This window comes from Paroedura picta, chromosome 3 (genome assembly GCF_049243985.1).
Source record: "Paroedura picta isolate Pp20150507F chromosome 3, Ppicta_v3.0, whole genome shotgun sequence".
Taxonomy (NCBI): domain Eukaryota; kingdom Metazoa; phylum Chordata; class Lepidosauria; order Squamata; family Gekkonidae; genus Paroedura; species Paroedura picta.
The window spans coordinates 173,104,142-173,128,613 of record NC_135371.1 but is presented as its reverse complement, the minus strand read 5'-3'; the positions used below and the strand labels follow the sequence as shown (position 1 = coordinate 173,128,613).

The following is a 24,472-nucleotide window of genomic DNA, read 5'->3' as shown; positions in this document are numbered from 1 at the left end:
AAAGCGGCATATAAGAACCAACTCTTCTTCTTCATAAACTTGGGATGAAGTCAATAAACCAAAATCTCCAACATTTCTGAAAGAAGGACAATATGGTTGGCTTGTTTTTCGTGACTTGCAAAGGTTTCGTTGGCTTCCAAAGGCTTGCAAAGGTTTCCGTTTCAGTCTGGGAGGGGGAAGATTCTCTCCCAACCCCCTCCGTCTGCTGAGCTCGGTGCCCACCATCGCCACGCGGTTTGCTTTGGCACGTGGCATCCGTCCCCCATCCTCACAACTGCCTTCTTCTGCTCCAGCCAACGAGACGGAAGGAGATCTGATCATCGACATCCCAGAAAGTCAGCACTCGTACAACATCGGCGGCCTGATGCCCAACGCCGACTACAAGTTCTACTTGAGGGCATCCACGAGAGCAGGGCTGGGAACCCCTACGTCCTCGAGGGGGAGCACAGTCCCAGAATCAGGTACGAAAACTCTTCTGAGTACTTTCTTGTAAATATCGAGAGAAGGAGAGAGAGACTCTTTCCACATAGGAGACCTACCTTGTCTTAGCCTCACTCTGGATTTCCTTTGGATACTGTGCCTCGAGCCTTTCCGCATTTGGGCTTCCTTCCTTTCCTTCCTTCCTTCCTTCCTCCCTCCCTCCCTCCCTCCCTCCTCCCTCCCTCCCTCCCTCCCTCCCTCCCTCCTTCCTTCCTTCCTTCCTTCCTCCCTCCCTCCCCTCCCTCCCTCCCTCCTTCCTTCCCTCCCCTCCCTCCCTCCCTCCTCCCTCTTCCCATCCTTCCTTCTTTCCTTCCTTCCTTCCATCCTTCCTTCTTCTCCCTCCCTCCCTCCTCCCACCCTCCTTCCTTCCTTCCTTCAGCCCTGAGTCCTATTCACCTTCCTTCCTTTCCTTCCTTCCTTCCTTCCTTCTTCCTTCCTTCCTTCCTTCCTTCCTTTCCTTCCTTCCTTCCTTCCTTCCTTCCTTCCTTCCTTCCCTTCCTTCCTTCCTTCCTTCCTTCTTTCCTTCCTTCCTTCCTTCCTCTCCTTCCTCCCTCCCTCCCTCCCTCCCTCCTTCCTTCCTTCCTTCCTTCCTTCCTTCCTCCTCCTCCCTCCCTCCCTCCTTCCTTCCTTCTTCCTTCCTTCCCTCCCTCCCTCCCTCCCTCCCTCCCTCCTCCTTCCTCCTCCCTCCTTCCTTCCTTCCTTCCTTCCTTCCTTCCTTCCTTCCTTCCCTCCCCTCCCTTCCATCCTTCCTTCCTTCCTTCCTTCCTTCCTCCCTCCTCCCCTCCCTCCCCTACCTCCCTCCAGCCTTCCTTCCTTCCCTTCCTTCCTTCCTTCCTTCCTTCCTTCCTTCCTTCCTTCCTTCGCCTGAGTCCTATTCACCTTCCTTCTTTCCTTCCTTCCTTCCTTCCTTCCTTCCTTCCTTCCTTCCTTCCTCCCTCCCTCCCTCCCTCCCTCCCTCCCTCCCTCCCTCCTGCCCGCCCTCCCTCCTTCCTTCCTTCCTTCCTTCCTTCCTTCCTTCCTTCCTTCAGCCCTGTCCTATTCACCTTCCTTCTTCCTTCCTTCCTTCCTTCCTCCCTCCCTCCCTCCCTTCCTTCCTCCCTCCTCCCGCCCTCCCTCCCTCCCTCCCTCCCTCCTTCCTTCCTTCCTTCCTTCCTTCCTTCCTTCCTTCCTTCATCCCTGAGTCCTATTCATCTTCCTTCTTCTTTCTTTCTTTCTTTCTTTCTTTCTTTCTTTCTTTCTTTCTTTCTTTCTTTCTTTCTTTCTTTCTTTCTTTCTTTCTTTTCTTTCTTTCTTTCTTTCTTTCTTTTCTTTCTCTTTCCTTCCTTCCTTCCTTCCTTCCTTCCCTCCCTCCCTCCCTCCCTCCCTCCCTCCCTCCCTCATTCATTCATTCATTCATTCATTCATTCATTCATTCATTCATTCATTCATTCATTCATTCATTCATTCATTCAATTTATTGCCTGCCACTCCCCCGAAGGCTCATGGCGGATCACAGTCATCTGAATAAAATCCCCGATAAAATCCCCTTAAAACAGACATAAAATCAGATTAAATATATAAAAACCCTTAAGACATGGACGCAAACTCGCCCCAGCTCTAACAATAGCCCCAAAATCCCCTAGGGAGGAAGGCGGAAGCGGGCGCAGGTGGAATTCACCACCACCGCTTCTATAGGAGGGGCCCCAATCCACCTGGCCACTTAGCCTCAACCGTAGACCTGGCGGAAGAGCTCCGTTTTGCAGGCACTGTGGAATGGCGGAAGCTCCTGCGGGGCCTGCAGCTCTTCCGGGAGCTCATTCCACCAGGTCGGGGCCAGGACCGAAAAGACTTGGGGGAAAAAAATCTAATTCTCGGAAATCGAACCTCTCTGCCACACTTCAGGTTAATTTGCGGTTTTCTGCACTACAGAATCTCAGGTTAACAGGCACTCTGGTGCCGCCCGCACAATGACTCCATTCCAGCACTCCTCTTCTGCCCCGTTGATTAGCTCGTTGATCTCGAAAGAAGGCTCTGGCAATTCGCCAGACGGCAATCTGCTTCGGAGGCTCTCGAATGACTGCTTGAGGATGGGGCGCTAATGAATTCTCTTTTCGGCTTCATTTCCCGCCTTCCCAGTGCTGCTGTCCTTCGAGAATATCACCACCTCCGAAGTGGGGGAGAACTTCACCATCATCCGGTGGATTCCGCAGGCCAAGAGACGAGACGTTGAGTTTTCCGTCCATCTGATGGACAAGAGAGGTGAGGACGAGGGGGAGGGGCTAGGGCCCTTCTTAGGTGGGGGCGGGGCCAGGTGAATGACAACATTCCCGCCACACTTTTGTATTTGCTTCGCTCTTCTAAGTTCAGTTGGCTGGTGCCACTTCGGAAGTAGAGGAACAATTGCCTGGGCTAAGGTCTTTAAAGTTGTCCTTAGAACACACTTTCTCAAATTTTTTACCATCGTGAAACCCCTGAAACAAACCTCAGGCTTCAAGGGACCCCAGAGTGGCACGATGGGGCAGAATGTAGCTGGAAAGCAGAGCTGTGGACATGCCTACCTGGGGCCCCTCCCCTTCCCACCCCCTCCAGGCCGATCATTGGCCATTTCGGGATGGGATGGGTGGGTCGACATGACCACATATGCTCGTATCACCTGATAAGACAAGTTTTAAAATATATAAAAGGTTAATTAGCTTCCACCCATTTGGGAAACCCTTCCAGGGCTGTCAAAAAACTCCAGGATTGAAAAAGCCTTCCCTACAGTATAGCACAGGTTAGCTAGATGCAGGTTGCAAATCCCTGGAGGTTTGGGGAGGACAGGGACCTTAGTGGGATACAACACCTGCCAAAGCAGCCATGATCTTCAGAGGCACTGATATTTGGAGTATGAAGGTGTCTATTTCTACGGGATCCCCAGGCCCCACATGGAGGCTGGCATCCCTGACCCTCAGTGGGGTCCAAGGCCACAGTGTCCCCCCTCCCAAGCAGCCCTTTTCTCCAGGGGAACTGATCTTTGCAGTCTGAAGATGGGCTGGAATTCCAGGGGATCCCCAGGCCCCACCTGGAGGCTGGCATAGCTACCAGAAGCCAGGATTGTGTTTGCAGATTGCAAGCCACTTGGAGTTCTGGTTTGCCAGAAAAACTAGAATAGAACTACTTTAATGGAATGTTCTTAATGTTAAAAAGCCCTGCAGATCAGGAGCTGGCCACAGGTGGTGAAAGAAGCCTGCCTTTCTCCTGGGACGACAGCAGAGACTAGACGGCCGATGCACAGAGACAGGCTGGTCTTGAGACTCTCCAGCCTGCCGTTTTCCAGATTGAGGAGTGGTGGTTGGGAGAAGCCATCTGGGTCCTCCAACTGTCCAGACTGCAGACAACTGGCTTTTCGGCTGTCCGTCTCCAAGATATTAGCTCACCCTGACAGATGGAGCGAGCTGGTCGAGAAACTTCCTTGCCAGCAGCCACAGTGGATTCCCAGATCTGGCAGACTTTGCTCTAGCATTGTGGGGAGGGGGACAGTCGGACAACTCCGGAGACTCCCAGGAGCTTCTTATAATCTTAGAAAAGATACAGAGGAGAGCGACGAAGATGATCTGGGGCCAAGGGACCAAGCCCTATGAAGATAGGTTGAGGGACTTGGGAATGTTCAGCCTGGAGAAAAGGAGGTTGAGAGGGGACATGATAGCCCTCTTTAAGTATTTGAAAGGTTGTCACTTGGAGGAGGGCAGGATGCTGTTTCTGCTGGCTGCAGAGGAGAGGACACGCAGTAATGGGTTTAAACTACAACGATATAGACTAGATATCAGGAAAAACATTTTCACAGTCAGAGTAATTCAGCGGTGGAATCGGCTGCCTAAGGAGGTGGTGAGCTCCCCCTCACTGGCAGTCTTCAAGCAAAGGTTGGATACACACTTTTCTTGGATGCTTTAGGATGCTTTGGGCTGATCCTGCGTTGAGCAGGGGGTGGGACTACATGGCCTGTGTGGCCCCTTCCAACTCTATAAATCTATGATTCTAATCATAGAGTTGGAAGGGGTCCGACAGGCCAGCCAGCATCTCTGACAAGATGCTTGGAGACAGCCAGTGAGGGGGGAATGGGTAGAGATGGCCAAGCTTGCTTCTGTGAGTGGAAAGTTCACAGCCTAGATTAAAGTTCTGTTTGGGAATTATTCAAGGTGAAATCACTGCGGGGGGGGGGGGAGTGAATTCACTCACCACCCCTGAATGGTATCAAGTTAACGTATACACAGGCAGCGACAAGAACTCCATGCACGTGTATTTCTTTAAATAAATCTACTAATTAAGTTAGCATCTTTTATGTACAACTTATACAGTTGCAAAGTGAGTAACATGGCTCCATAATACCTAACTTCTTGGAGCTGTGAGAAGCATCAGAGGGCAGCTTTTGTATAGTTTGCCGTGCAAGGAGGAAGTACTGAGGGCTTGTGGGAGTGTTGTAATATTGGCATGTTGACTACTATACGAACAGAGTATGAGAGATGAAATTAATTCAAAAGAAATTTCCATCTAAACCTCCGGAAGAAGTTCCTGACAGTCAGAGCGGTTCCTCTGTGGAACAGGCTTCCTCGGGAGGTGGTGGGTTCTCCATCTTTGGAGATTTTTAAACAGAGGCTGGAGAGCCATCTGACGGGGAGGCTGATTCTGTGAAGGCTCATGGGGGTGGCAGGTGACAGTGGGTGAGCGAGAGGGATGTGAGTGTCCTGCATAGTGCAGGGGGTTGGACTAGATGACCCAGGAGGTCCCTTCCAACTCTATGATTCTATGATTCTAAATTCTGTCTCAACATCTGGAAGAAGTTCCTGGCAGTCAGAGCGGTTTCTCAGTGGAACAGGCTTCCTTGGGAGGTGGTGGGTTCTCCATTTTTGGAAGTTTTTAAGCAGAGGCTGGAGAGCCATCTGATGGAGAGGCTGATTCTGTGAAGGCTCAAGGGGGTGGCAGGTGACAGTGGGTGAGCGAGAGGGTTGTGAGTGTCCTGCATAGTGCAGGGGGTTGGACTAGATGACTCAGGAGGTCCCTTCCAACTCTGTGATTCTATGATTCTTTGAGAGCAGGCGTGCAATCAGAGACAGGGATAATCTTTAAACGGTAACAGCCCCCTCCCTGCAAGCTTTTGCCTTGTTTTCTTTCCAGGGTTCCTTGCTCTGAGCCAGCTACAAATCCCGCTGTTCTGTCTCTTTTGCTGGCTTCATTCAAACTCTGAAATTGCTTCTCGTGAGCCCCCATCTGAGTTTTTCTCTTTTTTTCAAGGGAATGTTGTTTAGATAAATATTTTAAAAACTAAAACCACCAAATGTTCCCATTGTTAGCTGTGATCCATCAGCGGGGGAGGTTGTCTAATTTCCCTCCGAGCGGATAACCGCTAGCTGCCGGAGTGGAGCGTAATGCGGACGTTCCCCCTTTCTTCCCGGGCTCTCGCTAGATGGGGAATCCTGGCATGACCTGGGGAAGACGATCTCTAGCAAGGGCGTCTACGTGATCCCGGACCTGCAGTCGGGCAGAGAGTATCGCATCCGGTTTGTGAAAGAGCACCGTAACGGGACCAACGAAACCTTCTGGGAGAAAGAGTTCGAAACCTCCGGCATCGGTAAGTGATCCTGCGGATCAAGGGATCGACGGCTGCTGTCAATCCGTACGCTCAGACGTGGTGGAATTGGTGCTCTGCGTCCTTGGCCCTGAGCTGGGTGGCCCAGGCTAGCCCGATCTCACCACATCTCAGAAGCTAAGCAGGGTCAGCCCTGGTTGGTGTTCGGGTGGGAGACCAGCAAGAACATCCACGGTTGCTATGCAGAGGCAATCAGTGGCCAGCTCCCTGTGTTCATCTTTGTCCTGACCTGGATGGCCTAGTCTAGCTCAGTCTCATCAGATCTTGGAAGCTAAGCAGGGTCAGCCCTGGTTAGCTCCTGGATGAGAGACCTCCCAGGAAGTCCAGGGTTGCTGTGCAGAGGCAGGCAATGGCCAACCACCTCTGTCTGTCTCTTGCCTTGACCTGGTTGGCCCACATAGCCTGATTTCATTAGATCTCAGAAGCCAAGCAGAGTTGGCTCAGGTTCGTTCTTGGATGGGAGACCTCCCAGGAAGTCCAGGGTCGCTGTGCAGAGGCAGGCAATGAGCAATAAAAATAATGTCAAACTTGTTAATTATTATAGTGCACAATTAAAAACAGAATAAAAACTTCTTTAAAACTATACCGAACTAACAGCACATAGAACCAAGGACCAAACGCGTTTCGAACCTTTCCGGGTCTTCCTCAGGGGTCAAGATTATAATAATACACTCTATATATACCTATACAGAACTCTCTATAATGTGTAGCTGAATGGTTGAGTGGGATCTGTAAGATATAAATTTTATCCTTTTTTGATAGCTCAGCTAGCCTGGTCTCATCAGATCTTGGAAGCTAAGCAGGGTCAGCCTTGGTTGGTATTCGTATGGGAGACCAGCAAGGAATACCAGGGTTGCTATGCAGAGGGCAGGCAACAGCCAACCACCTCTGTTCATCTCTGCCCTGAGCTGGATGGCCTTGTCCAGGGGTAGTCAAACTGCGGCCCTCCAGATGTCCATGGATTACAATTCCCAGGAGCCCCTGCCAGCGAACGCTGGCAGGGGCTCCTGGGAATTGTAGTCCATGGCCATCTGGAGGGCCGCAGTTTGACTACCCCTGGCCTAGCCTAAGCAGTGTTGGCTAAGCATAGTCAGCCCAGGTTAGTACTTGGGTGGGAGACGAGCAAGGATTGCTACGCAGAGGCAAGCAATGGTTCCTTCTCTATGGTTCCATCTCTATGGTACCTTCTCTATGGTACCTTCTCTTGCACAGGGCCAGTCTGGCAGCTGGGTTGCTTCCGCACTGAGTATTTAGTCTGACTTCATTGCTTATAGGAAATGAGTTTTTCCCAATCTCAGGCAGCATCACAGTCTCCCATGCTCCTTGCAAATCCCCCCCCCCTTCCTAAACCTGTGTTCCTACAATTGTTTCCCCTGCCGTAGCCTGGTGACATTATAATTGTTGGCTGAGTCTCAATATGCCTAGAGGCTGAACCCCCACTGATGGAGGACAAAGTAGATGCATTGAATAAGAGAACAAACTGTACGGGAGAGACTTAAGGAAAGGCCTGTCTGCTCTAACTGGAAAGAAAGAAGAATTGGTTTTTTTGTTTTCACTGCCTGAAGGAGTCAAAGTGGCTTCCAGTCGCCTCCCCTTTCCTCTCCCCACAACAGACACCCTGTGAGGTGGGTGAGGATGAGAGAGCCCTGAGATTACTGAAGAAGAAGAAGAGCTGGTTCTTATATGCCGCTTTTCTCAACTCAAAGCGGCTTTCAATCGCCTTCCCTTCCCTTTCCCCACAACAGACACCCTGTGAGGGAGTTGAGGCAATCTCTACTACTAAACTTCATTATAAAACGTACATTTGTTAGGACATAATCCTTAGGCCACCTCATGAGAAGGAAGGACTCCCTGGAGAAGAGCCTGATGCTGGGAGCGATCGAGGGCAAAAGAAGAAGGGGACGACAGAGAATGAGGTGGCTGGATGGAGTCCCTGAAGCAGTCGGGGCAAACTTAAATGGACTCCGGGGAATGGTAGAGGACAGGAAGGCCTGGAGGATCATTGTCCAGGGGGTCGCGATGGGTGGGACAGGACTTCGCAACTAACAACAACAACAATCCTTAGGTGGAGCTTGACAGTCTATCAATACTATATTTTAGATTATCTGAGTTTCTTTTTCCATTTCCCATTTTTTGTTTTCATCTTTTGAACGTTTCCCCCCTCTTGCTTTCTCGGGCTTTTTAAATAGATCTGGTGGTATTTTATTTATGGATTACCGTTATTTGATCTGAACTCTTTAAGAAGAGGGAGACCTGACTTGCGGGATGGAGAGAGGCTCTCCGGAAAACCAGGCTGAGGAAGAGACACCGAAGGAGACGATGGTCCTGGGGAGGTTTCGGAAACAATGACGAAGGCAGGGATTCGGTGACCGCCTTGAAATATTTACGACCACGAGGATGGAGAGCGATTGTTCCTTCTTGCCGCTAGACAAAGCGCTAAAGATCACTGTTTCAGGACAAGAGATTTAGAGGCGACGTCGTCGGGAAGGAGAATAGGTTTTGTAAGGTTGAGGCGACTTGAATTACGGGGCTTTTCAAGGATTTTCAAGGTGTATTTCCTGCTGTGTAGGCTAGCCTTCTTTCCTGCCCCGGAGCTGTTGGAGGTATAGGGTAGCCAACTGCCTGGAGAAAACAAAAAACTCTGCCCCGTTAACAGGAGTGATGTTATTTACGTCCATCCCATGAAGAACATCTTTTCCGCACGCAAACATTTGAGAGACATCTTGGCGTTGTGTGGCCTCTAATCTGGGGAACTGGGTTTGGTTCCCCACTCTTCCTCCACATGCAGCCAGCTGGGTGACCCCGGGGCTAGTCGCTGTTCTGTTAAAGCGGTTCTGGCAAAGCAGATTTCTCAGAGCTCTCTCAGCCCCTCCTACCTCACAGGCTGTGGGGAGAGGAAGAGGAAAGTGTTAGTAAATTGCTTTGGGTCTCCAGGAAGGGAAATGCGAGGTATAAAGACCAACTCTCCTTCTAAAGGGACAGGATACCCTTTAATAATTAAACGGCCTATTGGCAACATAGAATAAAGCTGAAAGGGGCACCAGGGGTCATCTAGTCCTACCCCCTGCACAATGCAGGAAATTATAAACTACTTCCTGCTTACTCCCCCAGGGATCCCTCTGTGAGCCCAGAGGAAGGCGAAAAACTTGCCTGGAGGAAAATTCCCTCCTGACCCCAGAGTCAGGAATGGGCATAGCCTTGGGCATGACAGGAAGGACCACCAAAGCCGAGCAATGCCTCATCTGCTCCTGCCCTCATGATCTGCCTGCCTCCACACAATCCACAATGCTGTTTGGTGGCCATCTAACCTCCAAAAAGAGAGCTGCCCACCGCTTAAGGAAACCTGTTCCGCTCTGTCAGTAGGTTCTTCATACAGCTGACTTATGGTGACCCCATCTACAGGGCATTCCAGGCAAGAGAAGGACAGAGGTGGCTAGTCATTGCCTTCCTCTGCAGAGCAACCCCAGTCTTGCCCGATGGTCATGGCGGATCATGCCTAGCTACTGAACTTGGCCTCTGTGTGACAGGATGCTGGGTTAGATGGACCTTCACTGGTCTGATCCAGCAGGGCTCTTCTGAGGTTCTTATGAAGGCCTCAGCCACTCTGCCCTGTGGTTGGCCTTCCAGAGGCACTGGTTGGCCACTGTGTGTGACAGGATGCTGGATTAGATGGACCTTCACTGATCTGATCCAGCAGGGCTCTTCTGAGGTTCTTATGAAGGCCTCAGCCACTCTGCCCTGTGGTTGGCCTTCCAGAGGCACTGGTTGGCCACTGGGTGTGACAGGATGCTGGACTAGATGGACCTTCACTGGTCTGACCCAGCAGGGCTCTTCTGAGGTTCTTATGAAGGCCTCAGCCTCTCTGCCCTGTGGTTGGCCTTCCAGAGGCACTGGTTGGCCACTGTGTGTGACAGGATGCTGGACTAGATGGACCCCTGGTCTGACCCAGCAGGGCTCTTCTGAGGTTCTTATGAAGGCCTCGGCCTCTCTGCCCTGTGGTTGGCCGTTGTGTGAGACAGGAGGCTGGACTAGATGGACCCTTACTGGTCTGATCCAGCAAAACTCTTCTGATGTTCTTGTGAACATCACCTCATCTGCTTCATGCCAGCGTACAGCCAGGCAGCTGACCTGGCCCCCTGACTGCCTCTCCTCCTGACCTGGCCCCCTGACTGCCTCTCCTCTCCTGCCCTTGCAGGCCGTGAGACTCAGAAGGGCTTTGCTTCCGAAGGTTGGTTCATCGGCTTTGTCAGCGCCATCGTCCTCCTGATCCTCGTCCTGGTGCTCCTCTGCTTCATCAAGCGCAGCAAGGGTGGCAAGTACTCGGGTGAGGTGCCCCCAGCCCCACCCTAGCCTCTCGCCGCAGACCCCCCGCAGGCCTTCCCCCCCAGGCTACTCTCACTTATCAGTTGCATAGTGCCTTTCTTAGCGCGCCTGGTGTCGTTCACAACAGTCCTGCGAGGTAGGTTGCTATCATTCCCATTTCACAGAAGGCGAAGGAGAAGGCCGAGCCTAGGGGATGGGCAGGAGTGGTTGACGTTCCTCTAGCGAAGGCCGCCGTAGAACGACGGGTGGCATGGACTGATTCCTGGAGTGATGTCAGAGAAGGGGGAAAACCAATAAACTGATTTGAAAGCAGGGCAGGGTGGTTCTGAGTTCAGGTTGTGAGCAGCTCCGTTGTGTGAGGTCATCCTGAACTTAGCAACAGCGATAGGATGGCTTAACATCTGTTGCTTCAGGACGGCTCCCGGGAAACACAGCTGGTTGAGAACGACTCTATCACAGGTTCTCTTCACGCTCCCCAAACTACAATTCCCAGGATTCCTTGCAAGGAACTCCTGGCCGTTAAAGCTGTCAAAACCTGGTTAGACCAGCTGGGGTAGTCAAACTGCGGCCCTCCAGATGTCCATGGACTACCATTCCCAGGAGCCCCCTGCCAGCGAATGCTGGCAGGGGGCTCCTGGGAATGGTAGTCCATGGACATCTGGAGGGCCGCAGTTTGACTACCCCTGAGCTAGACTCAAGACCAGGAGCAAGAGAGGCAGGGAGGGTATAATTTTTGGAGAGTCAAAGTTCTCTTTGTCAGATAGGGCTTTCCATGGCTGTTTGTATCTGACAAAGGGAGTTGTCTTTGGTTCAAGAGGCTCCGTAGGGTTTTCTTTGAATCGTAGAATCATAGAGTGGGAAGGGACCTCCTGAGTCATCTAGTCCAACCCCCTGCACTATGCAGGACATTCACATCCCATTCGCTCATCCAATGTCACCTGCCACCCCCCTGAATCTTCACAGAATCAGCCTCTCCGTCAGATGGCACTCCAGCCTCTGTTTAAAAACCTCCAAAGATGGAGAACCCGCCACCTCCCGAGGAAGCCTGTCCCACTGAGAAACCGGTCTGACTTTGAAGCAATTTGAACTGAGGTGTTAGCCAGTCTCTGCGTATATCGTAGGTCTCCATCATTCCATCTTCAACTCTCTTAAACAACTAACACCATTTTCCAGCCCCGGGGGCTTTAGATCCCTTTCCAGAAACCGTTGAACCTTTCAGCTGCCGGAGGTTGAAGGTATCTCCTAAACCATCCCTTCCGATCCCAACCACACTACAATCCCTGCTCCGGAAGAGAAACCACGCAACTCCGTTGCCTTATTAGCAGCCGAGACATATAGCTTTCTCTTCCGGAGATGTCATTTGGTACGAGCCCCAACCCACCCCACCCCACCCCACACCCCGTTCCGGACTCCTGCTTAGGGTGGCCCGTGCCTCCCTACCCTTTCTTCTAGTTTAACATGTGCTCTCTTCTGTTCTAGTCAAAGACAAGGAGGACACGCAGGTGGATTCTGAGGCCAGGCCAATGAAGGATGAGACTTTCGGGGAATACAGGTACAGAGCAAAGAAGCAGAGGTGTCTCTCCAAATGCCCAAAGGGCACCAGTTGAGACTGGGCTGGTTCGGGGCGTGGTCAGGTGCTCTTTCCCCCAAGGTGCCGTCACCCCAGCATTACAAGTTGAGCGATGGGAGTTTTATACAGGGATGATACATTGCCAGCTGTGAGGGCTGAACAACATGTATGCACACCCGCAGATGGTTCTGTTTTTGTCATGGTGTGTGTGTGGGGGGGGGTGGAGACTGAGTTCAGGGTTCTCCATCATGGTACCCCTGGGCACCATGTTGCTCACCAGTACTTCTGTTATCTCCGCCCCCCCCTCCAAGTTTACGCGAAAGCGGGCAGGCCCATTTTAAGGGCGAGTTCATTATTGGCTGCCCTTAATCAGATGTTCTTATACAGTTGGCTTTCTCATCCAGGGTTTCGTGAAACCCTGGGGTTTCCTGATGGCCCAGAAGGGCTTCCCAAATAGGTGGGAGTTAATTTTTTAATGTCTTTTTAAACATTTAGTGGGTGCTATGACCCTATATCAGGGGTAGTCAAACTGCGGCCCTCCAGATGTCCATGGACTACAATTCCCAGAAGCCCCTGCCAGCAAATGCTGGCAGGGGCTTCTGGGAATTGTAGTCCATGGACATCTGGAGGGCCGCAGTTTGACTACCCCTGCCCTATATGGTCGTCAACCTGCCCCTTCCTCCCAAAATGGCCAATGATGGGCCTGGAGAGGGTGGAAAGGGGAGGGGCCCCAGGTGGGCGTGTCCACAGCTCTGCTTCCCAACCCCATTCTGCACGATTGCTCCACTTCTGGGGTTTCTTGAGGCTCGGAGAATCTTTCATGGGTTTCTCAATGGTAAAACGTTGAGAACGTCTGCTCCAGATACAAGCTTTGAGCCCATCCTCCAGGGTGCTAAATGGCTTTTGGCTCTCTGGGGTCAACAATTGAGGAAACCGGCCAGACAAAAGAACCCCAAGTGAAAAGAGGGATATTTCTCAAACCCTAGTATCCACCTTGGGTCTGTGGTGAACTCTGGTGGGGTTCTGGGAGTTTGAGGACATGGACAAGGAGCTGGCGAGTTTTTAAAAGCAATGAGACAACTAACTCACCTTTCCCGGCACCTGCCGAGTGTTTCTTAAAAGTGGGAGGGGCCAGATGGGGCTACGGGACATGGGAGATTTGATTGGCTATGCAGATTTTTTCAGAAATGCTGCTTGTGCAGCTGCAACCACAACACCGCGGCCATTTTGCGACTGGCTCCACCCGGTGCGGCGGCCATTTTGTGGCGCTCTGCGTCAGTATTCCAAAGGTGCCCCCAGGCTCAAGAAGATTGGGGATCCCCTATCTGACCCCTCTTAGCACACGCCTTTCTGCTTTTTGCCCTCTGCCGGATACCTTCGTAGATCTGATGCCTGTTCTCCTTCTTTCTTTTTCTTCCCTTTTCTCGCTTCCCTTGTGCAGATCCTTGGAGAGGTAAGCGAGGGAGGGGCTTGTGCTGGGGCCGGAGGTCATGGGGGTGCTTGCCCTCTCGCCCGCCTTTCTCACTGCTCTTCTTCCACCAGAGTCCAACGCTTTATTTCGCATTTGTAAGGCGCTCTTTCCAGGATTACCAACTGGGTTTATTTGGTGCCACCTTTTCTTATTTGGAGAATTTAGCTGCCAAGGACTGAGACGTAGGGAAGTCTTAAGCCTCTGCCAGCCCGTGCCAATTTTGTTCTGGGGAAAGTGCTCCATGCATTGATTTAACCCATGCTGGGGGGAAATGCTCAAACCCCCCCCCCCCCAAACAAACACACACTCCTGCTTTGTTGACCAGCGAGAGGAAAATAAACTCAGAAATTGCCTTTGGCCTAACAGTCTGATGTCACTTCTGGGGGAAGCCAAGCTGTGCCTCTCTAGGAATTGCCAGGAACTCAGTGTTTTCCGCTCTGTGGTTTCAGCTGTTCTATAGTATGCAGTCTCTTTAAACTTTAAAGGGCTGTTCCAGTCTATGACAAGAAAATAAGGCAACCGCTTTTTCTTAAGGAGAGGAGACAGGATTGCTTTCTTTAAGCATTTGAAAGGTTGCCACTTAGAGGAGGGCAGGGAAAGGTTCCTGTTGGCAGCAGAGGAGAGGATCCGCAGTAATGGGTTTAAACTTCCTGTAGAATAATATCGGCTAGATATCAGGGAAACATTTTTCATAGAGTAGTTCAGCAGTAGAATCGACTGCCTAGGGAGGTGGGGAGCTCCCCCTCACTGGCCGTCTTCAAACAGCAGCTGGGCAGATCCTTCTCCTGGATGCTTGAGGCTGATCCTGCACTGAGCAGGGGTGGGACTAGATGGCCTCCATGGCCCCTTCCCAATCTAGGATTCTAGGAGTCTAGTTCAGCCATGTAATGGGCTGCCTAAGGAGGTGGGGAGCTCCCCCTCATTGGCCGTCTTCAAGCAGCGGCTGGACAGATCCTTCTCCTGGATGCTGGAGGCTGATCCTGCACTGAGCAGAGGGTGGGACTGGATGGCCTGCATGGCCCCTTCCCACTCCAGGATTATAGCCCATACCATAGGCTGGTTAAAACAGGCCCCTCTTTACAATTAAAATCTTTTTCTGAGTGGGGGGGTTAACTGGTTTTTGCTCAGGTCAGTTAGCTGGATGGGCCCTCAAGCAGAGAGGTCAGCATCTTCTCCATTTTATTTCCCAACCCCAACCGTAGGCCTAGCAAAACAGCTAGGCCATCTTACAGGCCATCCAGAACCGTTTAAGGTCCTGAAGGGCCCCGATCTCTCTCAGCAGAGCGTTCCACCCGGCAGAGACCAGGTCCGAAAAAGTCCTGCCCTTTGTTGAGGCCCGTTTTACCCCTTTGGGACCCCGAGCAACTTTTGCTCGCTGAATTCTTTCCGTGTAATGGAGCCATTGTTTCCAATCCGTGGTAGACCTCCCATCCCAGGCACATTCTACCTTCACTTCTCTTAACAGTTAGCCCCGTGCCTTTAAATTTTACAGGGTCTCTATTTTCAGTGGTGGCAGACATGGCTTCTAGACCGTAGAGCAGGGGTAGTCAAACTGCGGCCCTCCAGATGTCCATGGACCACAATTCCCAGAAGCCCCTGCCAGCGAATGCTGGCAGGGGCTTCTGGGAATTGTAGTCCATGGACATCTGGAGGGCCGCAGTTTGACTACCCCTGCCGTAGAGAGACTTTATTTTCAAAGAAATTGGGCTTTTCTGCCTTCTCATTTTCCTCTCGTGCAAGTTCCTGTTTCTTCAGAGCCCCGTCCCATTTCTGGGTGTGTTTTTCTCCCTTTAGTAGTCAATTCAATATTGCACCAGTGTCAGGAACCGAGCAGTTGAACCCCAGCAAACTCACTCCATGGACATCCCTCTCGGGCTTCAGGTAGAAGCTTTAAGTAAGAAGTCTTGATTTGGAAAAGTCAGCAAACAGAGTCCGGAGTTTGCACGTGCTCACAGACAGGAAAGCTTTGACAGAGACATCATGGTAGGGGGTGGCAAAACCTATAAACCTGGGCCGTGGGAAAAGGGGGCAAGGCATAGGTGGGAACTGGGCATTCACACAGGAAAGTTGGATCAGAGCACCTTTTGATATGGGTAGGTGTTAAAGGAATTCACACATCTGTTGTTTTGGATATTGTGGAAGACAGCCTTGAGTTCTCCCGGTGGGAGGACGCGTTTGAAATGCAAGCAGGGATCAAAGGGAGGGGTAGCACTCCTGAACTCAGGAGAGATGCCAGAGTAAAGCGGGAGTTCCAGGAACTACTGAGAAAATGAGCGCACACATGTATCAAACAGCGCAGGAATTAAGGGTTCATGACAACCAGTTTATGTCCCAAGTATAACCCTGCGGCGTAAATTTGCAAGGAGCCCGTATTCTATTGCATTTTGACTTTTACCGGGATATCAGAGGTAGTCTAATTTCACCTTCGTTCCTGCAGTTATACCGATGTCCTTGGTTGGCATTAAAGAGACTTGGATGTTAAAATGTACTGTGGTTTTACCTGTGTTCTGAAACTGGCCAACGGCCGTAAATAAACCAATGAACAAATAATTAATGAATTTGCAAGGATGGGCGTTTGATGTAAATCGATGTAATATCGAATCAACCACTAGAGGGAGCGGAACACATGCAAAGCAAGGGGGGATGACCCCGGATCTGTTTTAACCATGGTTAGTGGTTAGCAGAGGGCAGCCGTACTAATCCACAGCAGAACAGCTCAATTCGAACCCAGGAGCCCCTTAGAGGCCAACATGAGTTTGAGGGGATCAGATTTCGCGAATCAACACTCCTTCAGATGCGAATCGAGTAGAAATTGAGATTTCTGAGTCCTTGCATTCTCGTCAGAAGGTGGGAGTGTTGTTGTTGTCATTATTATGATAATAATTATTAATAATATTAATTTAATTTGTATCCCATCCTCCCAGAGTGACTCAGGGTGGTGAAGATCAGAGGCAAACACAGAATACAAATTACAGTTCGTACTAAAAATTATTCTCATTAAAATGTCAACCTATGATATAAATGTTTATCACAACATTTAAATCCATAATTAGCAGCTGTCTTTGATCACAGCTTCTCTAGCTGGTCTCATTGGGCAATTATGATGGGGGTTCTAGTAGGGACCCAGTGGAAGCTGCCCGTTCACTGGCCCCAACCAAAAGGTTGGCGGAAGAGCTCCGTTTTACAGGCCTTGCGGAACTGCGACACCTCCGATGGGTAACACTGCAAAGAGTAATGCCAGTCTAAACAAAGAAACCTGAGGCGGATGGACTGACAGTCAGATCTGAATGCGTATGATTCAGCATCACGCGTTCAAGTGCTACCCGCCTCCCGTTCAAACCATTGTTTATAGGGAAACCGGATTATAGGGACGTGGGGAGGATAAATGATGTGGGTTGGTTTCTTTGTTTGTTTGTGTGTTCCATCATAGGGTTGCCAGATCCAGATTGGGAACAACTGGGGGACTTTGGGGGTAGATCCTGGAGAGGGCTGGGTTGGGGGAGGGGAGGGGCGGGGCGGGACGGGACGGGACTTCAGTGGGGTATAATGCAATAGAGTCCACCTTCTGAGTGGCCAATTCCTCCAGGGGAACTGATCTCTGTTGAGCAGAGATGAGCTGTAATTCCAGGGGATCCCCAGGCCCCACCTGGAGGCTGGCATCCCTGTGCCATCATGGTGAACGTGACCAAAGTCGTGTGCAGGATTTTGACCATCAGTCTGAACTCCCTCCCTTCTTCTCTCTCGCCTTCTTGCCTTGAAGTTCATCCATGCTTAGAATTAGGTAACAAGCACTCTACCCTTTGCCTCCCCCCCCCTCCCTCCAGGCTCCCTGCCTCCTGAGCTGCCTTCCCTGTGCATGGCAGCTCTGTCCGCTCAGCTGCCCCTCCTCCGCGTCTTGCAGAGGGGAGTCTTCAGGGGACCCCGAATAGGTGCTTAGCCCAAGCATGTTTCCTCTTTGCTCCAAGCAACAGGCTCAGACTGCTGCAGCTGCTTTGCTGGAATTGGGGAGAGGAAGCCACCGAAAACATGAAATATCCCTCTTTACGTGTTCGCAGCCACTTTCCGGCACTTGCTTCATTATGCAGATGCATTTCCATCTGACGTCCTCTCCGTAACATGCACACTGCTGTACAATTGGACATTCCTTCTGGACCCTTGGCCCACAGTGTTCCTCAGCCACAGCCATGCACGTTCTGCCCAGAAAAGCTACAGAAGAAGAAGAACTTTTTGTTGTTGTTGTTCTCCGCTCTTCTCTACCTGAAGGAGTCTCAAAGAGGCTTACAATCGCCTTCCTTCCCTCTCCTAGGTGTAGGTGGGGCTGAGAGAGCTCTGACAGAACTGTTCTGCTCAAACAGCTCTGTGACTGGCCCAGAGAGCCCCCAGCTGGCTGCATGTGGAGGAACGGGGAATCAAACCCAGTTCTCCAGATTAGAGTCACGGCACACGCAACATCGGCTCTACGTCAAGCTGTGCATTTTGAGCAACTCGCCTTTTTTTTTTTTTTTTTTTACAAAAAAGATATGTTTCTGACCTCTGTGGCTGTGAAATTTGTGGCTGTGAAATATCCAGAGAGCAGATGGATTTCTGGATGTAATGCCACGGGATGCACAATGCCTGCTTTTTACTATTTTGCTATTTTTCTCTCTCTTTTTTTGTTAATTCCTGTTAAAATAAAAAGAAGGATGCAAACCAAAGAAATCTGTGCCCATCTGCTAAATTTTCCTAATTCATAAAAATGGCAGATTTCAACCAATCTTGGTATAGAATCAGGATATCCTTGATTAAAGGCAAAATCAGTCAACTTGCAGACTCTTGACGCATCTGCTGGTGCTACCTCCTTTCTACGATCCTGTAGTTCGGGGGTGGGGGGGCAGACTCACTCTTCACATGTCCATGGAACTACAATTCCCATCAGTCCCTGACATCACTGGGGCTCATGGGAACCGTAGTCCATGGAGAGCGCTGGCAGGGACTCGTGGCAGGGACTACAATTCCCATTAGCCCCTGCCATCACCGGGGCTCATGGGAATCGTAGTCCATGGAGAATGCTGGCAGGGGCTTGTGGGAATTGTAGTCCGTGGACATCTGGAGAGCCACAGTTTGGTCACCCCTGCTGCAGTTGAACAAAGCTGAGTTTTAATTTCTTTCAATAACCTCTCCTCTGTAGGCCTGTCTTCCAAGCGTGCGCACACTTCTCTCCACTCTGTTACACGCTACCACTTGTGCCCTCCTGTACCCTCTGCCCTGAGCACATTCCTGGTGGAATTCCATCCTAGAATCTTATCCCACACCTTGCATGAATGCATTGGTTTCTTTCACTTTTCACATCTCTTCCTGCGCTCTGGATTCTGAGTGTGCACGTTTGCCAGGCCAGGCTGTTTTCTGATGTCTGTTTCCGCCGGGACCCACGCATGCTTCCTTGGGATTGTTTTGTGTGTGGCTAACGCCTCTTGGGTACTTAAAATGTTTTGGCTGGTGGTGTTACTTTCAATTCTGTGCGACCTCAGGGATAATTGTGGTGCCTTCCCTGAATGTTCAGGTTTCATATTTTATTTTGTTTTTATAAGCATTTCTTCCGCTTGTCAAGCTACAAGGAAGACATGCTCGGGCATGTTCTCCATGTTTCCTCAGACGGAGACAAACACCCTCTGTTTCATTCCATGTTTTACTTGCCACTGTTGGGGGGGGGGACCCAGCCACAGTCGGAGCTTCTGCCATTTATTTATTAAACAGGTGATTTTTAAAAATTGATTTAACACCTTACCTAAGCGTGGCTGAAAATTGGTGGCAACCATCGTGGAAAGCAGAAGAATGGGATGAACATCTAGAAATCTCAGTGAGCTTGGTGGGAGCTAACTGCAATTAACTTTTGGAGGGTCACGTTTTTGGGTGTCTTGGGTTTGTCGAGAATTTCCAAGAGGTCCTCACTCCCCAGAACATGCAAAAGTGGCCCAGAATTAATATTGCTCCATCATTGTGAAATAGGAATAGATGGACCCCTGGTCTGACCCAACAGGGCTCTTCTGATGTCCTTGTGAAGGCCTCAGCCTCTCTGCCCTGTTCTTGGTCCTCCAGAAGAACTGGTTGGCCATTGTGTGACAGAGGAGGCTGGACTAGATGGACCCTCCCTGGTCTGATCCAGCAGGACTCTTCTGAGGGTCTTATGAAGGCCTCAGCCTCACTGCCCTGTTGTTTTCCCTCCAGAAAGAACTAGTTGGCCACTGTGTGAGACAGGATGCTGGATTAGATGGACCGCTGGTCTCATCCAGCAGGGCTCTTCCGAAGTTATCATGAAGGCCTCAGCCTCTCTGCCCTGTTGTTTTCCCTTCAGAGGAACTGGTTAGCCCCTGTGTGAGAAGCCAGGATGCTGGACTAGATGGTCCCTCCCTGGTCTGACCCAGCAAGGTTCTTCTGATGTCCTTAGGAAGGCCTCGGCCTCTCTGCCCTGTTGTTGGCCCTGCAGAGGAACTGGTTGTCCACTGTCTCAGACAAGGCGCTGGACAAGATGGATCATTGGTTTGATCCAGCAGAGACCTTCATATGTGGCCCTCAGATACTTTCCGATGGTTGCTATTCTGTCTGCGCCCCAGAAGAGCTCGAGGTCACCCTTGGGTAGTGAAATGGACACCTGGGGCTCCCGGCTTTCTTGCACGGTCTCAAGACCCTTCTTTCCCCACTGCAGCGACAACGAAGAGAAGCCCTTCACCAGCAGCCAGCCCTCCTTGAACGGCGACATCAAAGCCCTGGGCAGCGACGACAGCTTGGCGGACTACGGCGGGAGCGTGGACGTCCAGTTCAACGAGGACGGCTCCTTCATCGGCCAGTACAGTGGTCACAAAGGCAAAGAAGGAGGCGGGAACGACAGCTCGGGGGCCACCAGCCCCACTAACGTGGCTGCCGCCCTCGAGTGAAAGGGCGCGTTCCCGCAAAAAAACGCCCCCCCCCAATTTGGGGGGAGAAAGGATTTCCCTCTGGATTATCGGGGGGAGCAAAGAGGGAACCCCCTCCCTCACCAAGGGAAACAATTTCTTTATTCGAAAATCTGCCCCTGAAACCCAAGTGGTACTTGGGACGGAGTCACCCCTTTGTTGGCTAACTAACCCCTCCAAAAATCATAGAGGGGGTGCTAGGAATGCGGGGGATTCCTCCAAATTACCCACCCCACCCTGAGCAAAGCCAGTCTCCCATTTCTGCCCTCCCCATCTCCCTCCCCCCCCAAAAAAGATGTCCTCGGACAAATTACATATGAAGGAGGAGCAATGACAGGGGTCAAGGGGGCGGGGTTATGTAAATGACAGTGGGAGGGGCGTTGGTGGGGAGGGGCTCAGGGTTCCATGTTGCCAAAAGAATGGATGCTCGATTCTCAAGCCCGGGAAATGTTTATAGTTTGTAAATGCTGGAGGGGAGGGGAGGGGAGGGGGGTGCATTCGCTGGTGCAGCAAAGTCGCCTCTTCACTCCAACCCAGGAGAGAGGACGGAGAAGATGGGAGATTAGTAAGAGCCTGAAGATGTGGGAGATTTCCCCCTGCCTTTGGGGGGAGAGCAAATGCCTTGTGGGTTCAGGGAAATAGTCCGGGGCTGCAGTTCAAGAACCTTCAGAAAGTCAAAGGGGCTGCAGGTTGCTTGATTACCCTGGGCCTCATGCCGACTGGTGTTTCCTAACCTCTCCCAGCCTCACTTTCCCAGTCCGCCAGGTCTCTCTTACCCTGCCTCCCTTTTAAATTTCTGGCCCTGTATTCGAATCCCGCCTCGTCCGAGAGGCTGCTTTCTCGGAACAGTTGCTTTCAAACGACACGATTACAGTCAGGGATTCATTTCCACATTGCCGTGTCCACCGGGGAAATCCTGCCTGTCTGCCACGGAAATTGGGCATCGGCCAAGGATTCTGGGACATATTCTAGAACTCAGGTCCTGCGGGACCGTGGCTGGCCCGCCCAGCTGCCCCGCAGGAACCAGGCATGCTCTGGAACCCCCTCGACGTGCCCCCCAGTGTTAGTTGTCCATGGCAGGGTGCGGAGGGGGCGACAGATAACCTGGAACACAATTTGAAAACTGCTGTTGTTACGACGTCCCTTTCTGGTGCTGAATTTCCCTCTTGGGGTTCCCTCCCTCTCCCCTTTCGTCCTTTCTGGGGTGCCACATGACTACACGTCTCTCTTTCTTACAATGACCAAAACCTAGGGCCCCTTCCACGGGGCCCGGAATCCACCATTTCACAGACACGCGCCTTGCCCCTCTCCTCTATTCCTCACCCTCCCCACGGGAAGCTCCCCCACCACCCCAAAGAGAATCCCCGCTTCTTGAATGCATCTCACACAGCTGCCTTGCAAAACCAGTTTGTTGTTCAACCGTGGCCTCTTGTTCACCGAATCGACCCCTCCCCTCCCCCCGTCCCCCTCCGTCTGGTATAATATTTCTACCCCCCCCTTCTCTCTCTCTCTCTTGCTTGTCGGAGATGAAACAAATTGCTTCTTTCCTTTTTTTGCATAAAAAGATTTCAAAAAATTAAAAAAAAAAAGTACGAATGTTTTGAGAACCCTACACGAAATCTCTTCCCCCACCCCTCCCTCCCTCCCTCCCTCCCTCCCTCCCTCTCCGCCTTCTCCCTCGGTCTGTAAATATTTCAATTCCTCGTGCTCGAGTTTGTTTTAGATGTCTTAGGACTGGTGTTTTGGAGTCTTCTGGTTGGTCTATTTAGGTGACTTGGATTTTAAAAACAATTAAGGAAAAAAAAACATTTTAAAAGGTCCGCCCCTTCCTCCCATTTCCTGTGATGCCATTTCCTGCCCCGCCCCTTCCCCTAAGCCTCCCTGCCCCGTGTGTTCTATTTTGTCCGGTCTGTTACTATCTACCTTTCTCTCTCGATGGCTTTTTTAATATATATATATGTATATATAAACAGAATTATAAAATGGTAAATAAATGCTGGAATTGGAGACGGCTTGGCATGATGATGGGCTGAGGGGGGGGTCCACCTACACAGAGGGGGCCCCGCTCTCAGCTGGGGAATACGTGGAGGGGTGGGGAGGGGGCGTGACAGGTCGCAGAAGTGGACCGAAAGTGCATTTGGCTCATCCCGCAGAGTTTGCCCATCGCAGAAGCATGATGTCAACGCATCTTCTCTAAGAAACATATTGCAAAAAGGTGGAGAATTACCTTTATTGAAGATGATCCGGTTCACATTCAGCTTGTGGTCGAAAGAAGAGCGAGAAGCCGAACCTAGGCCTAGTCTGAACACAATAGATAATGCACTTCCAATGCACTTTAGAAGTAGATTTTCCTGTTCTGCACAGGGAAATCCAGCTACGAAAGCACATTGAAAGTGCATTATCCTATGTGTGCAGAATGGGCCCTAGAGATTCCTTTCCGTGTTGCAAAAAGGCCAGCTTGTCCGGCATTGTGTCCGTGGGAGAATAAGGCACTCTCTCTAGAGCAGGGGTAGTCAACCTGTGGTCCTCCAGATGTCCATGGACTACAATTCCCATGAGCCCCTGCCAGCGCTGGCAGGGGCTCATGGGAATTGTAGTCCATGGACATCTGGAGGACCACAGGTTGACTACCCCTGCTCTAGAGGAGAGACCTGCAGAAGTGTGGGCCTCCGTGGAAGGCCATGTGCAGGGAGGGAGGGGACAATGAGAGAGGAAAGCCATGTGGAGTGAGGGGGAGGACAAAGCGAGGGGAAAGGTGAGAGGGCAGCTCCCAGGCAAAGAGGAGGCATCCCATTCAAGGAGATCACACCTAGACACCCTTAGAGTGATGTAGTGCCCCCTCCCCATGTCCAGGTGCACTCAGTAGCTCCCTCCAACAGGCCTAAGGTTTTTTTTGGTGGCCTAGGCAAACAATGACCTTGATACCCAGCACTCCATTTTTTGCAGTGGCTCACCAGATGTTTTTGGGAAACCCACAAACATAGAATCATAGAGTTGGAAGGGGCCATACAGGCCATCTAGTCCAACCCCCTGCTCAACGCAGGATCAGCCCTAAGCATCCTAGAGCACCCAAGAAAAGTATGTATCCAACCTTTGCTTGAAGACTGCCAGTGAGGGGGAGCTCACCACCTCCTTAGGCAGCCTATTCAGCCTAACATCAGACAAAGGGCCAGGGTTGCCAGCTCTGGGCTGGGAAACACCTGGACATTTGGGAGGTGGAGGCTGGGGAGGGTACAATTGGGGAGGGGAGGGTCCTCAGCAGGGCATAACACCACACAGTCCTCCTTCCAAAGTAGCTGTTTCCCCCCAGGGGACCAGTTGTAATTCTGGGAGGTCTCCAGGCACCACCTGGAGGCTGGCAACCCTACAGAAGGCACCGCTGCCCCCAATTTTAATCCCAGCCACATGTCATGCAGACTTTTCATGCAGAGGTTACATTTCATTGTGACCCCCCCCTCTAATTCCCCCAAAAGTCTAAAAAAACTTCGCCCATTAATAAATAATAATAATTAACCATCTGGACCTGCTTTATTTAATTGGCACATGGACACAGTGAAGAAGAAACTACACGCAAACATATACCAGGGAAGATGCAGCTTCCAGGGTCAAATCTTGGTTGCCAAGGTACAAAAGAAAGCACCTGAATGTGCCGGCCCACAACCTGTTAGAATGTGCAAGATCTGTAGTGTGCATGAAGAACAACAGAGCTATGAGCCACCTCCGCTGACGTGAGGAAAAGCACAAACAAGAGACGAACCCTGTGGTTCGCTAAACCCTGTAAGTGTCCAAAGAATTCATATATTTCAACCGGAGGTCAACATTAAGCCCAGCAAGAAGAATAAAGTTTCTTGTCTTCAATATATCTTTAATAACAATCAACAAACACAACCTGCAACTAGCATCCTTGGTAATCGCTAGTTTCGTTGTTGGTCTTCTTCAGTTGCATCATAGTTACACGTGACCAGTAAATTCAGGCAGAACTCGAAGTCTCCTGGGTAAAAGAAATGAGGTCGTGGAAAGCAGCATTCAGGGAACGACGATGGACATTTTAAACAACGCATCACAACAAAGTTTGAATCCAGGGGTACCTTTCAAGC

General features: G+C 51.0%; 1 protein-coding gene across 1 annotated transcript; it reads left to right on the top strand.

The window, feature by feature from the left end:
* Window positions 1-92: 92 nt before the first annotated feature.
* L1CAM (L1 cell adhesion molecule) lies at window positions 93-22,382 on the top strand. The gene is made up of 8 exons (XM_077324310.1): window positions 93-123; window positions 294-461; window positions 2,596-2,718; window positions 5,900-6,064; window positions 10,278-10,406; window positions 11,885-11,957; window positions 13,417-13,428; window positions 20,129-22,382. The coding sequence occupies exons 1-8, from the start codon at window positions 93-95 to the stop codon at window positions 20,355-20,357; spliced, it is 930 nt and encodes a 309-aa protein (XP_077180425.1). The 3' UTR covers window positions 20,358-22,382.
* The last annotated feature ends 2,090 nt before the right edge of the window (window positions 22,383-24,472 follow it).

Excerpts from the sequence above, each read along its gene's own strand:
- L1CAM (XM_077324310.1), top strand. The coding sequence starts at position 93 with ATGGTTGGCTTGTTTTTCGTGACTTGCAAAG. Across the intron at positions 462-2,595 it reads GAGCACAGTCCCAGAATCAG|TGCTGCTGTCCTTCGAGAAT; the intron begins GTACGAAAACTC and ends CCGCCTTCCCAG. Across the intron at positions 10,407-11,884 it reads CAAGGGTGGCAAGTACTCGG|TCAAAGACAAGGAGGACACG; the intron begins GTGAGGTGCCCC and ends CTTCTGTTCTAG.